Below are 16,372 nucleotides of genomic sequence, written 5' to 3' on the forward strand. Positions count from 1 at the left end.
CACCAAAGCGCAGAAGGATGGCGACATCGCTGTTGTCGCCGCAGAAAGTCGGACGGCCGTGCACCCAAGCTCGCGTCGCGTTACGTCGCACACACGGGAATTCTCAAGCACAGGGCCAACACGAATCGCGAACAAAATGGTAACGAATGCGTAGCCAGGAACAACGTCATGTGCATGGTTCGGTCGCGATCACTGCAACCATCGCTACGAATGCGACTAGCTGCACAACGCCAAGTTCATTTCAGCATTAGGAAAGCACGGCGTGCGTAGTGAGCTCTCGAAGGTGCACATTTCACTGCCTTGACGTAAAAGCACTCGCTTCGATCGCAATCACTTTCACTACGCGGACACTAGTAACTGTGCTAGGCAGCTCATGCACGCACAGAAGTTCACCGTGAGCAGCTGTTGCTCGCCGCTGTGCGTGATGATCCTCGCAGGAATTAGGAACGCTTGCAGCAACCACAAACAGCTCCATATAAACACTTCGTGACACCTCCAACGCGTAGGTCTTGCGTCGGTTTGAAGAGGCGCTCTGTCAACTACATCAGCGTCGATTATTGCAGAATTACACTCGGGAAACTGTCGCTCGCTGCTGCTGCACGCGGAGAAGTTCGAAGTTGCTCTCAACACTCGTAATATCAACATGTGGGCAATATAGTATGCTTCGCGGCACAGCTACAGCCACTACAGCCACGACCTATGCCTCGATCAGTCGACAGACGGCCATCTTGCCGCGGCAGAAGCGGAGGCAGACGTCACGTAGTCCGCCTGCCTGGCGGATCCGCCCAAAAGCGATCGTACAACGGCCCTTAGTTCGCCCGGGTGGACGCGACCATCCGCCCACTGTTCGGCTCGTGAATGCGTCATGCGGCATGTGGCATGCGTCCGCATGTGGCGTCCGCATGTGGGCGCATCCGCGTGTCAAAAACGATCGCACAGCGGTTTTCAGCCCTCACGGGCCGGCACGCCTCCCCCCCGCCGGAATAGTCCAGCTAATGATTCCAAGACCGATAGCAAATCAAATTGACAAAGACACATGATGTGAGGAGCCTGTGTCGCCACAGGATGATGTACAAGTACTTGGTTGCGCGCTTTTGTTCTGATAATTATTTTTAAGTTTGTGCAGTCATATGTTTTCAGCATTTGTGGGCCTGCTGGAACATATAAAACTCCAATGCACGTTTTTGAACAAGTGAGAACGCTGTCTATTAGTTATTCGTTTGTCCTGTCTTTTTTTTTTGTTATCTCATTCATGTTAGTGTTTTGCTCGTATTATCGTGTTTCTTGTTAGATTATTGTTATATATCTATGCAACTGTTGCTTGTTCTTTCCTTTTGACACTATAATAATCTAACTGGTTGTGATGTAATCTTTTGTTTAGAGAAAGATTCTATTTTTTTTTGTGGTACTTACGATTTAGCTTATATCATGCCCTTTTGTTACTTCACCGCTTTGTTTTCTGTACGTGATAAATGGCACATGTAATTCTCACCAGCTCACCATCGATAGCATTAACGGCAAAAGAATTTGATTATTTGAGTGATCATGTTTGAGTGTTGCCTTGGCGCATGCGTGGTGATTACTTGGCGGTCTGTACTCAATGAAAAATTCAGTTGTTAGTCCAGCCGTTGTCCTGTGTCGTTCTCTTCTTGTGTTTCCGTCTTTTTTGGCTGGTTTTCTCCCTTGACATGCCTTACCAACAGGCCCACCATTCTTCCCTGCTCCTGTACTTTTCTTCTACCGTGGGCTCTTTCCTTTTATGTCAACCTCTGTGTAATCGTGCCAACGCGTGCGTCAGTGCCATTGCTTTGACTACATGCCGTGCGCGCTACCTGACGTACTGCATCAAGAACGACGTGCCTCCTCCTGATGTGATTGGGCTCTTTGGCTTTCTGGAGCCGTCCACAGGCCACTGGAGAAGGGTCTGCCGCATCCTTAAGTCGGAATGCTGGCGCCAGGTGAGGAACCTGCGTGACTGGCTCCGTGCCGTTACGGCCTACAGCGCTGATGGTTGGGCCAACGAGAGACGTTTCCAGGACTCATGTCGACTGGCAGCCCGTCTCACCGAATGCCACTGGAACCAATGTCGCGTTTAGCTTCCTAGAAAGAAGAAAAGAACACTGAACCCAGGACCTGTGACATACATCGACTGCGTAGCGGGGCCTGAGAATATCGACTCCCTGTTGTCCAAGGGTCCCAAGTACTGCTTGGTGCCCGAAGTGAAGAACCATGAGCTATTGGCGGTTGTCAGAGGCGTCTCGGACCTGGCTCCTACCCAAGAAAAGGAGAGATGCCTGTCCGAAGGAGTTGACTGTCTTCGGAAGTCAGAGAACCAAGTTGGCGCAAGGAAAATGCAAGACCTTCGCAAGGTGGTTAGTTTTTTTCGTGACTCGAAGCGTGCTCTTCTACAGTCTGACAAGGAAGGCTGTTTTGTTGTGCTGCCTATGGGGCGGTTCAACGAAAAAGCTGCGGTGGCCATGGCAAAACATTTTGTAAGTGCTTCGAAAAAGCCGACCAAGGTAAGGTCTGCTGCTGAGCAGCTCCTTGAAGAACTCAATTTGGACCACTTGCTAAAATCCGTAAAGAAATCTTCGCGTAACTCGCTACAAGTGTTTTTCTCAGCAAAGACACACAAGCCATCGGTACCGTTGAGAGCCATTGTTACAGAAGAGGGCTCGTGGCAGAAAGTGGTTGGACACTATCTTCAACGACATCTGAATAGTCTTTGTCCAATAGACCCTTTCGGGATTAGGAACTCAGCGTCACTCGTGCAGGAGCTCCAGCAAGACCTACAAGGAGCAAACATGGCCTTCTCTGTGGACATCGAGGACGTTTTCTACTCTATTCCTCACGACGAACTGTTCCATGCGGTGAAAGAACTTATTGAAGAGTCCGGTGAAGTGACCTTTCAAACAAGATGTGGTATTCAGAGCGAAAGTTTTTTGGAGCTTCTTGCAATGTACTTCTCTTCGACACTGGTTGAGTTTAATAACAAGTTTTATATCCAGAAAAATGGAATTTGTATAGGAGCTTGTGTAGCCCCAGTGCTTTGCAATATTTTCTTAGCAAAGTTTGACCACTCCCTTGTAAGTTTTTTGGACGACGGGTGTGTTCTGCGAGTTGTCAGATATGTTGATGACTTTTTAGTGCTTTTAAACATCGGACCTATTGACTCCTATAAGATGATGGTTGAACATGTTTTGGGTGCCTTTAGGCGCTGCTCATCCCATTTGAAGTTTACTCACGAACTAGCCACTAACAATTCCATCCGTTTTTTAGACTTGTTGCTAACCTTTTCTGGAAAAGGCCATGTGTGCTGGATGTACTCACCAAGAACAAAAAAGGGGCTGCTACCCTTTGACTCTAACCACTCTAAACTAGTCAAGCGAGGTATTGCTAAGGCTTGTTTCCATAACGCCGTGAAAAAAAGTTGCTGCCACACCGTGTCAACCAGTGTCACTACGCAAGCCCAACGTCTATCTGATGCAGGCTTCCCAGGAGAAATGTTGAGAGCGGTCGCTGAATCCATATTAAAGGAGATGAATGGCATGGCCAAGGAGGGAAACAATGATGCATCTGACAAAAGGAAAAAAGTGCAAGTCATGCCTTATTTGCACAAAGTGGCGCACAATGTTAAGAAAGTCGCCGAGCGCCAGGGGGTCAATTTGGTGTTTTCTGCGCCAGTTAAGCTTTCAGGTCTTTGCGCACGAATTATGCCTGGCGGAAATAAGAAGCGTTGCACGACCAAACATAGAACTATGTACACAAAGTGCCGGACCGAAGTGATCTACAAGATTCCGCTGACCTGTGGAAAATTTTATATAGGTCAGACAGGGGACTGTGTGAACGAGAGGTTGCGCAAGCACAGAAAAAAAGTCGGCGCTGGTGAAGATGGTAATCTTGCTTTGCATTGCAGTAGATGTCCCGGAAAATGTTCCCCACGTTTCGCAGATGTCACCATCCTGGGCTGCGGAAAAACACGGAAGGCTCGTGAAATCTTTGAGGCCTTCCAGATTGCCAAACATGGTGATGCTTGCGTCAGCTCACCATCGATAGCATTAACGGCAAAATAATTTGATTATTTGAGTGATCATGTTTGAGTGTTGCCTTGGCGCATGCGTGGTGATTACTTGGCGGTCTGTACTCAATGAAAAATTCAGTTGTTAGTCCAGCCGTTGTCCTGTGTCGTTCTCTTCTTGTGTTTCCGTCTTTTTTGGCTGGTTTTCTCCCTTGACATGTAATTCTCGTACTCATTTTCTCAACGGCTTTTGCAAAGCATAGTGAGTGCAATGTTTTTCTCCAGGAGGCGATGCCTCGTCGTTGTTGTTGTTGTTGCCTACGAAGCTACAACAACAACGGCAAGGCCTCGCTTCCTGGAGAGAAACAATGCCAGGACTATTTGAAGCGCCTTTTGTTTCGTCTCCTTATAGAATGCTCCTGTTTTGAACTTTCTTGCTGATGATGTATACGTCTTTTCCACCAAAATAAGATCCAAATACTTGGGTAACTGATCTCTTTCCTCGACTTGTAAGTCCATCGGATGATAAAAAAGTGCTTTTAACATGCATTTAACGCTCAGTGGTGTGTAACCGCCGTGGAGGGTACTGTAGTGAGTGAGCGGATCTGTTGCAGGCCTGTCCCGTCTTGTCCACCAGTACCGACGTGTCGATCAGACATAGTGTCATAACCATGAGGTAAGCGAGACCTGAACAGAATTCCGCATGAGCTCCAAGGAGGAACCCGAAGGGCTCATTAGGCTTGCCTGTATTCAGTGAACGTCGTGTGCTCTCACGCCACGAGCGAAAGACAGACAGGTCGCCCTAGATTTGCCGCTAATGAGCAGTGGAACAGTGCCCTCGAGGGCCGAGTGCCGCGGCGCAGGTGCTGCTACGTCGCAAATGCGTGTCGGCTCTGAGAACAGCTGCTCGGCGTCCGTGGTTTGTCGCGCCGCCCCCTCGTCCGCTCGGAATCGACTGCCAGTTACCTTTTTGACGGTGCGGTGTCGGGCGGACTTGACGGAAAGGGAACAGCCAAGGCAAGTGGGACTGCCAAGAGGTGTTGTATTTGTTTCTTTCAGCGCCACTTGTTTGGATTTGTTGCAAAACTAGACGGCGCGTATTTGTTGACTCTAATTTAAAGGTAGCGTGTGATGCTGTATTATGGAATAGCATATGCTGTTTAATTTCTTAAACGTGTACATAGACTAGTAGAGATGCCGTACTGGAGGGCAACTGATTGATTTCCAACCTCCAGGTATCTTTAGAGACACTGACATTGCACAGAACGCTAGTAATGAGCAAATTGCCACTTGCAATAAGAGTTCTAATTTAAAAACTTGATAATTGAAATTGTGCCTGTTTGCGGGTGCTCTTTTAGCAGCGCCTTTCCTGGGACCCTCCAGTGGGCACGATAGAAAGAATGTCCCGCATATCCGGAGTATTTTCTAAATTAGCATAATGCTTTCCGAGAAGCGTAAAGTTCTTTTCTCTTAACCCGCTCTTTATTTAGACCGTCAGTTACTGTTATTTGGTCGACAACCGCTTTAACAAACATAAATCAATGACATATAATACAAAAAAGGCCGTGCTAGGAATCATCAGTGCTCTTAACAGAGTCACTGCGAAACATTTTCAGGTGATTAACATTAGTGCCGTTCACTGAAATTTATCAGCATTCGCTGAACAGGCGTTATGAAACTGGTTTCCGAAAGAAAAACAAATCGCTTGGCTGTATATCCTGTAATAAAATAAAATAGAAACATTCGGAACACTCACTTTTATGAGATTTGCGAGGTCCCGCGCAGTTTTACGAACTACACCGCCACGGTGGCTCAGTTGTTATGGCGCTTGACTGCTGACCCAAAAGACGCGGGCTCGAACCCGGCCGCGGCGATAAAATTTTGATGAAGGCGAGATTGTAGAGGCTCATGTACTGTGCGATGTCAATGCTCGTTAAAGGACCCTAGGTGGTCGAAATTTCCGGAGCCCTTCGCTACGGCGTCCCCCATAGCCTGAGTCGCTTTGGGACGTTAAGCCCGCACAAACCTCAGTTGCACGAGCTACAGTGATCATATGCTGCGCTTCGAACTTCCAAACTTCCTTAATCATTGATTTGCAAACATACCTGTTTTTTAACATGTTACGATATTTTGGCCTCTATACGAAAACTACGTTGCAGATATTTTTTTAGCTCTTGGTGTAGATTTGCTTTCCAGTGCGATAATGCTGATGCTTTTTTGTTATGATTTCTCGTGGGTAAAGGCTTACTCATCTATTCTTGCTCTCTCTTCTGTTCCTTATTTTTTGTTCGTATATTTACTATCACTGCTGTGTCGCTGTCAAGAAGACGGTCAGTGGACGCTGCTAAGCACTATTTTGAGGCTTTTTGGATTCTACACGCAATATCATTGTATGTAGACATTGATGTTGAAATAAAAATCAGATTGAGTTAGATTATTTTTTTCTATTTCCGCTTGATGGAAATGTGGCCGCTACGGCTGAGATTCGATGAAGCGGTGATTGAGTACGATTTATGGGCCAGGACCATATAGCAGTTATATTCTACTCTATATACACCACCGTGTCCTTTCTATAGTCGGTATTATTGTGTGCACTGCAGTGGAATAGACTCGAGTGAAAGGAAGTGAATTATTTTACCAGCCCTGTATTCTTATTCGGTTAGTTGGAAGCACACACGCAACATTAAAGTCGTAATTAACTTAAGCTTTTTTGGGAAGGACTGGAGCTGAAAGCGTCCAGATGCATTGCGCCGTCCAGAACGAAGAATGATTCGTGTTAGCATGGCGATGTCGTCGGCATAGGTGGATATGCATGCCGCACAGTATGCGCACTCGAATAACGCAAGGCGTTCGCCACAGAGTTCAGCGTTGCAGTCGTATAAGATTTTGTTGAACTACCTCCTTCTGCATTCAGGAAGAAACATACCGCTCCGGAAGCCACGCATTGCCCTTTGTCTGCTTAACTGTTTCACGAGGGCCTCGGTCCTGGAAGCCTTGAGGCCATAGGAAGCATAAGAGGGTTCTCACACAGCTTCCGCCTTCGCCGTTCAATGGCGTTCCACGTCGCACCGGCGGTAATATAGGACTAACTACGTCCGCCGCTTATGGCCGAGGGTGGCGCTGATGAACACTCTCATGGTTAGGACACAGGTAAAAATAAATACCCCCGAAAGCAAAGATTGGACAACCGTCGCCGCAGCTCAGCTAGTAGAGCACTGGACGCGTAATTCGGAGGTCGGGGGCTCAGATCCCACCGGCGGTGTGTCTTTGTTCTTTCTTCTGCTTTTATTAATCTCCATTTGATGAAAACTACAAATTAAAAAAAGACCCCCTATGCTCCTTGGTTTATTTTGCTGTCGGCTTCTTTTACCTGTTGCTGGTTAGTTACGTATCCTGCGGCCGCACGCACCTAAAGCGAGGGCACGTCTTGAACCGTTCTCAGTGCTGCATGTTCCTGATTTAGCCAGATGAATATATTTATTGTAGTACAAGAACACGGCATCGCAAAGAGCAGCTGTTTGCCACAGATATGTTCATCTTGAGACATTCATGGCAAAAAATTAAAAAAATTCCGGGCGGCCAAAGTATGACGCACGAAAGCGCTGACATTGAATCGTCATTTGATGAGCTTTGAGGCAAATGTCTGCTTCTGGCAACCCCGGGAAAAAAGCAAAGAAAAACCGTTGCGGCGATAAAAGCAGAACCATTTCCGTTCAGTGATTTGATTGTCTTTCTTTTGCTGTTTTATCTCGGGATGCCGCCGACAAAGGAAATTGATCTCCTTCTCTCATAACACAGTTAGTGCCGTGTTGACGTAAGGAGGGCCCTTAATGTTGGCCGAAGCTGGAATTCCTGTTGTGCAAACCCTGCAGGATTAAGTAGTGATCGAACATTGGTTCTCGGCGACAAGCACTGGACAGCAGAGTAGCAGAGTACACAGTCGCTTCTTTACGCACGTTGGCTTCTGGCTCGCAGAGCCGCATCACAAGGCCGATGTAACTTTTTTGCAAAATTGCCATGAATAGGATAGCTAGGGTACACAGGCAGCATGCTGCTGAACACTGTGCTGCATGTAGCCATGTGGCCTTTTACGAATGTGCTGACCAGCTTTCGCTCGAAATTGTGGACGCGTTTGAGATCACGCGCGTGGCTCAGATTTTGTCAACGCTGCTTAATCCGGCCATAAGGAACCTACACTCGTAAGAAAAAAAGGTGTCATGTCCCGACAGATGGGTAAATTCAATGATCCTAAATGGCTGTCTTCGAATGCAAGTGTAAGCATTGTCTTTACAGACAAAATTGGTACATAAAGTTTTGCTCCTGCTAGTTTGATTTAAAGGTTCTGAAAGTGTGACTCGCCAACTGAGCTTCCTAATGGCGTACATTTCTTTCAAAAGCTCAGCGCTTGGTCGGCCGGCGCCAGTAGGCATTCAAAAATCTGTTGGGTAGCCTGTGCAGTAAAATGAAAGGCAACGTGGCGATAAGCAGAGCGTGCATGATTGATTTGGTTGTATTGCGAGACAGGAGCTGTCTATTGTAAACACAGGTTTCTGATTGCCTTAAAGGTACTAGGAAGAGGTAGCACATAAGGGGTGGAAGGTATCCGGTAATTATTGTTACGATAGCACATATTTTTAAAATTTTCAATGAACTTAGATGAACAGGTGATGAATGCAGTAGCGCTTAGAAGACCGTTCCAGCCTGCAGCAGTGCAGGGAAACCCATACGAACCCCGTGATAGCATCTTCTACAAGCACTTTTGTCTTAGCTAGAAGTGTCAAGAGTAGAGTTTTGTCCAGCACACATAAAAGGTTCCCGCTCTGGAGGTGTTAGAAAAGCTGAGCATTTACCACTGCATGCAGATGAAGATGTTCAGAGCGAATGAGCGCTGCTACTCCCTAAGTTCTGAAGAAAAAACAGCCGGTTTAGCATGACTAAGCATGGGATATTGTGCTGTAGCAACAGTTACGGTGCGTACATGAGGTCCTTACGTGCTTAAAGCATTTGACCTAAAGACATTTGATCTAAAAGCATTTGACCCTAAAGGTCTTTACCACAAAGGACTTTTACCTAAATGTCTTTGTCCTCAAGGCATTTACATTGAAGGCATTCACCCAGCCCTTCACCCAGGTGAAGGCCTGCCAGGTGTACTCACCTGGCAGATTGCCCTCAAGCCGGTGGGAAGGTGTGCCGCCGTCCGTAAAGCAGGCTTCAGGGACGTATGTATGCAGGGTGTTTCACGTAACTTGAACCAAAGATTTAAAAAAAGCAGTAAACCGCAGCCCGCTGAAACCAATTATATATTGTTTGCTATCATGTGGCGTGCCTCAGAATATATTTTTTATTGCGCTGAATTTGTTAATTAACAAAGGTGAATTATGCAAATTTTCAAATACTCATTTTAGAGCCAAGACCGTTACGTTAGGTTGTAGAGCAGGTTTCTAAACAACCGATCCAGTTTACTGTAGCATCGTATCTCCTACGGGGTCCTTTTTCCCGGTATGCAAAAGTACCACGTGACTACTGTCGTGCGCTACCAAATTGCAAGCGCTCTCAACGGCGTTTCGAGCAAACGGAGCGTGCCCGCTGACCGTGGCGAAGTGAACGGCCGCCGCGCCGCTGAGGAAAGTGCTGGCGCACTGTCAAGCCGCTGGTATGAGAAGCGCCTCATGATGGCGAACAATGTAGCGTTGGTTTGAGCGGGCCGCGGTTTACCGCTTTTTTTTACATCCTTGTTTCAAGTTACGTGAAACACCCTGTATATGCCCAAAGTCGGAAAATACGCCTAGAAGTGCTTCCGCAGAAAACATTCATCGTCGTGGTAATTGTAGAACATGCCCAGGTCTTTCAAATTTGCGAAAAGCCTTATTTGATGCCCGGCTACCATGCTGCTTTTAGGTACACCTGGGTAGGAGGTGCGTAGATGGGTAAGCCATCCAAAGTTTAGTAGAGAGGTTTGGGGCCGACCATAAAAAGAGACCAATAATACTGGAGTACGCTGCGGCTTAGTGATAATGGCAATTACTTCTTGACGGGTATTTCACCAACGAGATAGGTCGACGGGAGAATGTGGTGTCGAATGATGAACATATATAGCTGCTTTTCCAGGAGCAAGACCACTTCGGCGGTCGGGTATTGATGGACAGTGATATGCACAATAACCAGACCGAGGAAGGATGGCATTATGTTCCTGTAGAAGGAAAGCCCAGTCAGGGAGTTTGCCGTCTTGAATACGCTGCTTCAAATCAGGGAGCTTATTAGTAAGACCTCGACAGTTCCACTGCAGCACATGGGAAGTAGCGTTAGTGGCCATTCGCTTGCAAAACACATGCAATCATCTGAGGCAGTTGCAGCAGCAGGATAATCAGGGATGACATTGAGGTTGTAGTTGCAGATTGCTCGGCTTGTTCATATTATGAGCCTGAAGGTTGAGGCACTTGGCAGACAGGCGAAACTGGGGGTAGACACGGACGTTGTAGTAGGAGAGAGCGACGTCGGCATAGCTGGTCAAGTTGTTGGCGTATGCTGGCGATCGCATCATCGATGGCAGAGATCTCATCAGACATAGAGGGATTTAGCGGAGGAAATTCGTCGTCCTTTTTCCACTTGTTACGGCAACCTGGCTTTAAAACAGAGGCATAGGAAGGGCGGATACTAGAAGGTGAGGGCAACGATGCTGGCGGTTTTTCAGTATTATCCTCATATGAGTCTGCCGACAGAGCATCAAAACGGTTGGAGATCTTGCTCCAGGCTGAGTATGCGCAGCAACCGGACGACGTTTCTTTCGAGGGCCTTTAGAATAAGTGATGTCGTGGTCGTTTGCCTTACAAAAAGGACACGTGAATGAGGGAACGCCATCCGCTGGTGGTTTGGGCAGAGTGTCTTGCGATGCAGGGCAGAACTTTTTGGTGTGACCTTGTCGCAGGCACCGGTAACAGAAGACTGGTGCAGGACGGAAAGGCTTCGGATGAACGATTCGTCCATTATAGAAGAATCGGGTGGGAAGTTCTAACGGCCCCGCAAGCAGGAGAAGAAATGTGCCTCGGTTCCCTAGTTGGCAGGCATTAAACACTGAGTGGGTGTCGGAGTACAGATCCGTCATCACTTCCTTCGGAGGCGCATTAGGTTCCAGGTCATAAATGACACATCTTTGCAAGCCGGGTCCAGATGCTAGATAGGCGTGCACAGGTACATACTGTGACTCGCTGATATATAATTTGTCAATATGACAGATCTTTTCAGCATCGGCAAGTGACGCTACTTGAGCAGTGATGGAGCTGGAGGGACGATGGTAAATAAAACCGCGGTACCCTGAGACGCCCAGTGCACGGTCAATGAGCTGCTGCACCGATCTTGAAGGAACTGACGTTATGTCGTATTGCAAGGTAGACTTAATATGCACTCGGAAGGAGCGATTAAGTTCAGGGAGTGAATATTTCGATGCTGTCATCTTTGAAGGGGTAGGATCGGTTGGAGTGGCCTTTACCTTTTTCGCAGCCGGTTCAAAGCTGGCATCAGAGACAGGTCGCGCAGGAGTGGGAAGGAGTGGTGTAGGGGTAGGCACATGAGTAGGCAATGCGGTAGGGGTGAACGATGCAGGTGAAGACGGTGACTTGAGTAGTGACGAAATACCGGGTGCAGGAGGAGTTGAGGTGCTGAGGATACATCCCTGAGGTGGAAGGGTAGGCGAAACAGCAGACGCATCAATAGCAGGATGTGTCCTTTCCATGTCATAATTACTGTTCATGCCCGTTAGCCAGGCTGAGGTAGGCCTGCGCGCCTCACAAAACGAACGTAGGCATTGTGAAGGCAGTGTCGGAGGGTCCGTCCCGAGATCTTGTGGCGTTCTTGGGATCTTCAGGCAGCGTGAACAGGTGACGCTGTGGCCGGAAAGATAAACACAGCACAAAAAAAGCTCAGAAGTAGCCAATCAGAAGTAGCCAATATATCAATGTAGATATGGATTTTTATATGATATGATGAGACGGCAGAGCAGCGGAACAACTCTGGGCGGCCGTCCGGCGGCCCGGCGGGCGTACCTGTGGCTGATTTGGTGTTTTCGTTCCGGTTAATGCTTCCAGCGAAATCCAAGTTAACCGACCATTCATTGTCAATGCCGGTTTCGAACGCCGGTGGTGCGGCGCCGCGAACTCCGGAAAGGGCTCGTGCTTAGAGTAAGAGCAGAAGCACCGAACGGGTGGCGCAAAACTCTGTTCCCATAGCATGCCAGCAGAAGGTCGGGATGTCGGAACCTGTCTTGAGGGAGAAGACCTCGGTCATCGCGCCTGGTACAGAGACCTGTTTCGGTGGTTCGCTCAATCCGGATAAACGTACCGTGGTATAGAAGTACGCTAGGAGGCCGGGGGCCACACATCCGGCTAATAGAGAGCGCTCGCCCTGTTTGGAGGCCTGATAAGGAGCTGGTATATATCAGGATAATTTGGCAAAGCTCACGCTCCCTCACGTTCTTCCTACGTAACATAACCCCACCCTGATGGACCACATCCCGTTTCCACGTCCATGCCGTCCGTCTTTTGCAATAGCAGGTCAGGAGAGTCTGTCCGGGCCCACACCTCGGATTGTGGTTTTGCTACAACTGGTAGGATTCTCCCATTAATTTATATTTTGTCGCCTGCGGGCGCAAAAGCACTAACTGTCCTTCCATGAACTCATTCTTTTATGTTTGGATTGCATTACGACGGTAGTGCTTTGAGCTCCCGGTGAAGGCTGGGGCTCTTCATTTGGCAATATTTAGGGGAGCCCCAAGCTGACAACTGAGTGTGTACACAAAGCACAAAGCTCCAGTCACCTAAACCATCGCAGGAGTGTTCTGGGTGCAAAAGAGATTCTTTGCATAACTACAAGCTTTGTATTGCAAGATTGCTTTTACCGGATGATTTTCACCGTTATTTGTCCGCAGCTTTTTGTCCCTCTATCCCTCCGTCCTCCTAGGTCACGAGAAAACAAATAAAATTAAAACTCATGAGAGGGGTATATATTTGAGTGGAGATTCGAACATACGCCTTTTAGGTGCCAGTATGGATAGTAACAACGGAGTGCGCTCAAGGCGGTTGCGTTTAAGGGCGCAGGCGTCCTGGCTTGCAGGTAGAGTTTTGGACCGGAACCGAACCTGAACACTAAACCGGGACTGTACTCATGTATTTTTCGTCATTTTGGAACCGAACCCGAGCCGGAACGATTGAGAGGGACCGTTGCGAACCGGTCCGGGTCGCGGTTCAGCCCCACTTTTGGTGCAATGTGGTATATATTTTTTTCACAAAAGTAAGAGGTTCTGCTGCCCAGGTTTAGTCATCGACAACTGCGATGGGCAGTACGAAGATGGCCCCCTGAGTTCACGGGAGCCGTAGTGCGCCAGTCAGTCTTTCGACAAAAGGACATTTGTCTTCGCCTGGGCCAGACAAATGCTAGTCGCCTTGTCGAAATATTGACTAGCAGGCTGGGTCTCCTCCTCAGTCCTTATTCATTTTGTTGTTTGGTGCTGTGACGGATTCCGGTTTGTTGCCTTGTATCTACTATATACCTTACCTACGAGAGATTAAAAATGAGAGTGGAGAGTGGCGTCCACGAGACAAAATACATGTTTCCATAATACGCATTTGTTGATCCTCCGCGGTGGCTCAGTGGTAAGGCGCTCGTCTACCGAGCCGGAGTGCCCGGGTTCGAACCCTACCGCGGCGGCCGCGTTTCGATGGAGGCGAAACGCAAGAGACGCCCGTGTGCTGTGCAATGCCAGTGAAAGGTGGAATTTCCTCCGAAGACCTCCGCGACGGCACCTCTTTCTCTCTCTCTTCTTTCAGTCCCACCTTCCTCCCTTCCCTTACGACGCTGTTCAGATGTCCACCGAGATGTGAGTCAAATATTGCGCCATTTCGTTTCCTCAATAAGTAGTTATTATTATCATTTATCCTACAATATTTGCAGCGGATCGATGAGAAACCTTTACTTGATCATACACTCCCTGTTTCACCAGATTAGTGAAAATCTAAATGAAATTGGTAACACTTCTCACACTCAAAAGCGCTGTGTGCGAGCACCCCTCTTTTCTCTGGGCCATGTACCACCTATATGTGAAACAGGTGCAAGGATCGAGCCCCGTTATGCAGCATTTATTTTCGAAGGCATTCATTGTCTCCTACAGCAGCTGCAAAGTAATAAGACTCCCCCTCCCCCCAAAAAAGCAAAAAAAAAATATCAAGGCCAGATTTGCTTTCACATCAGTCACTCGTCACTGGAACAGTGTTGCTGACGGGTTGCGGTTTACCTTCCGAGCATTTAGTGCATCATTACTTCTTTCAGGCCTCCTTCGGTGAGTTTTTGCTGAATCGCGTCGTTCTTTCGCTGTGCGTCTGATTAGGAATCTGACCCAGCTGCCATATCTACCTTCTTTATTTCTGTTCTCCCTAACGCGCAACTTACCCGTTGATTTCTTTTGACTTCCCCAAAAGCAACAAGATCGGCTACATGTGGTCACGTGCCTTAACGCTGCTCAGGCGGATGGTCTGGTCACGTGATGCCCTTCACCTTATCGCTGTCTTGTGGCCGTCAATACCCGCTCATATGGCGAGATGTTGACGGCGTACGCTGTGAGGTCTGTGGGAAAGGCTCCATATAACAGCTCTTGCTGTTGAAACCATGCTATAGTCCCGAGTAGGATTCTAACCGTCGGGGGCGCAACCAGTGAAGCATTGCTTCCCGGTACCTTATACCACTCCACGATCTCCGCAGCCTCTCGCGCTACGTGTTTTAATAGGTAGCCTCAGGATAAATGCATTCTGTCTTGGTCTCAACTTTGGTCCGTTGTTTGTGCGATTCGAACGTTTGCTAAGGACGCCGAAGAGCGGACAACTGCTATCATCACCATCATCAGCCTGACTACTCAAATTGCAGAGAAAACGTATCTCCTATGTCTCTCCAATTAATTCTGTCCTTCGCCAGTTGCGGCCACCGTGTTCCCGCAAACTTCTTAATCTCATCCGCCCACCTAACTTTCTGCCACCCCATGCTACGCGTGCATTCTCTTGGAATCCAGTCCGTTACTCTTAAGGAGCATAGGTTATCTTTCCTTCGCGGACAAATGCTATAGCGAGTCAGAATGCGAAAGCAGCAAGAGACGCTGAGCGTGCTAGCAAGCAGCAAAAAAAAATAAATAAAGGAGGTGCATTCGGTGGGACGTAAAGGACACCAAAAACGGCGAAAGAAGCGAAAGCGCTGTCTAGGTAAGAAAATACATGAAAGATCTTGAAGTCGCGGAAGTAGCCAGGGAGGCCAAGCGTGCTGCTTAGCTTGCAGAATCGAAGCGGATGAAGGAAACTCATGCTTAGCGGCCCATGAACCTGGGTAATGCAGATGAGCAAATTTCGTCACGTACGAGCCATTGTATATAAGCTATACCCTCCCTGAAAAGTAATTTAATACTTGTATCTATGCTCGACTAGGAGATTGGCTACAATATCTGTTTTTGTGATCTATGAAAGCCATGTTACGAAGTCCAATATTTTGGAGAACCGCCCAAGGTAGAGTAAGTTTTCAAATCAAATCAAATCAAATCAAATCAAATCAAATTTGTTTTCCAACAAGTGGATGGTCGCCTTGGCTAAAGGCTGCGCAACCAGCTTGACAAAGGCCCAGGAAACCAGTACACAACATAGCAGGAGCAAACAACAAATTTCAAAAGTTCATTAAAAGTGTTATACAACGCATACGTCACTGTAGCACGAGATGAAAACAAAACACAAAAGTTTTATACAGTATAATATTGAAATGCGAGTATAATATTTAAAGTAAGAACACGTGTATGGATAGATTATATTTGCACGAAGTAGGTTCCCAATTGCTTAGGACTAAAACCAACAGTGTCTTTATATTTGTTGAGAAAAACGGGAAGATTATGAGCCAAGGATTGTAATTTGTAGTCTGTTCTAAAATGTGGTAGGGACCATGTGTCAGTGCATCTAGGGTTTACTATTGCAGTGCGGTGTTCAAGAGATGCAAGTTTTACCAAGAAATTACCCATACCTGCCGAACCGAAATAAGTTAATTGTAACAAGCGATATTCATAAATATTATCCACGCGGATCACATTAAGTGATGTTATTATGCGTTGAATATTTGACGTTGGTTCTAAGTTTACTATGAGCCGAATAATTTTTCTTTGCAAGACAAGAAGCTTGGTCATATTTATTTTAGTTGTTGTTGCCCATACTAGAGCGGATGCCCCCAAATTATAAAAAAAAACTCATCTGACAAGTCTAGACCAGACGAAGCAGCGCGAAAAGATGAGGATGAACACAATCTAACAGGACAAACGCCGAGAAGAAATCAATTGTACTAGAT

At 47.4% G+C, this 16,372-nt stretch overlaps 1 protein-coding gene across 1 annotated transcript in view; it reads left to right on the forward strand.

The window, feature by feature from the left end:
• Nucleotides 1–1,945: 1,945 nt before the first annotated feature.
• Nucleotides 1,946–16,372, forward strand: part of LOC149337547 (uncharacterized) — a 69,027-nt gene continuing 54,600 nt past the window's right edge. Inside the window, exons 1-2 of the mRNA XM_089554452.1 lie at nucleotides 1,946–1,958; nucleotides 2,158–2,336. Of these exons, the coding sequence (XP_089410578.1) occupies nucleotides 1,946–1,958; nucleotides 2,158–2,336 (192 nt within the window). The remainder of the gene's footprint in view (nucleotides 1,959–2,157; nucleotides 2,337–16,372) is intronic.

This window comes from Amblyomma mixtum, chromosome 7 (genome assembly GCF_055824585.1).
Source record: "Amblyomma mixtum isolate Tamu chromosome 7, ASM5582458v1, whole genome shotgun sequence".
Lineage (NCBI taxonomy): Eukaryota > Metazoa > Arthropoda > Arachnida > Ixodida > Ixodidae > Amblyomma > Amblyomma mixtum.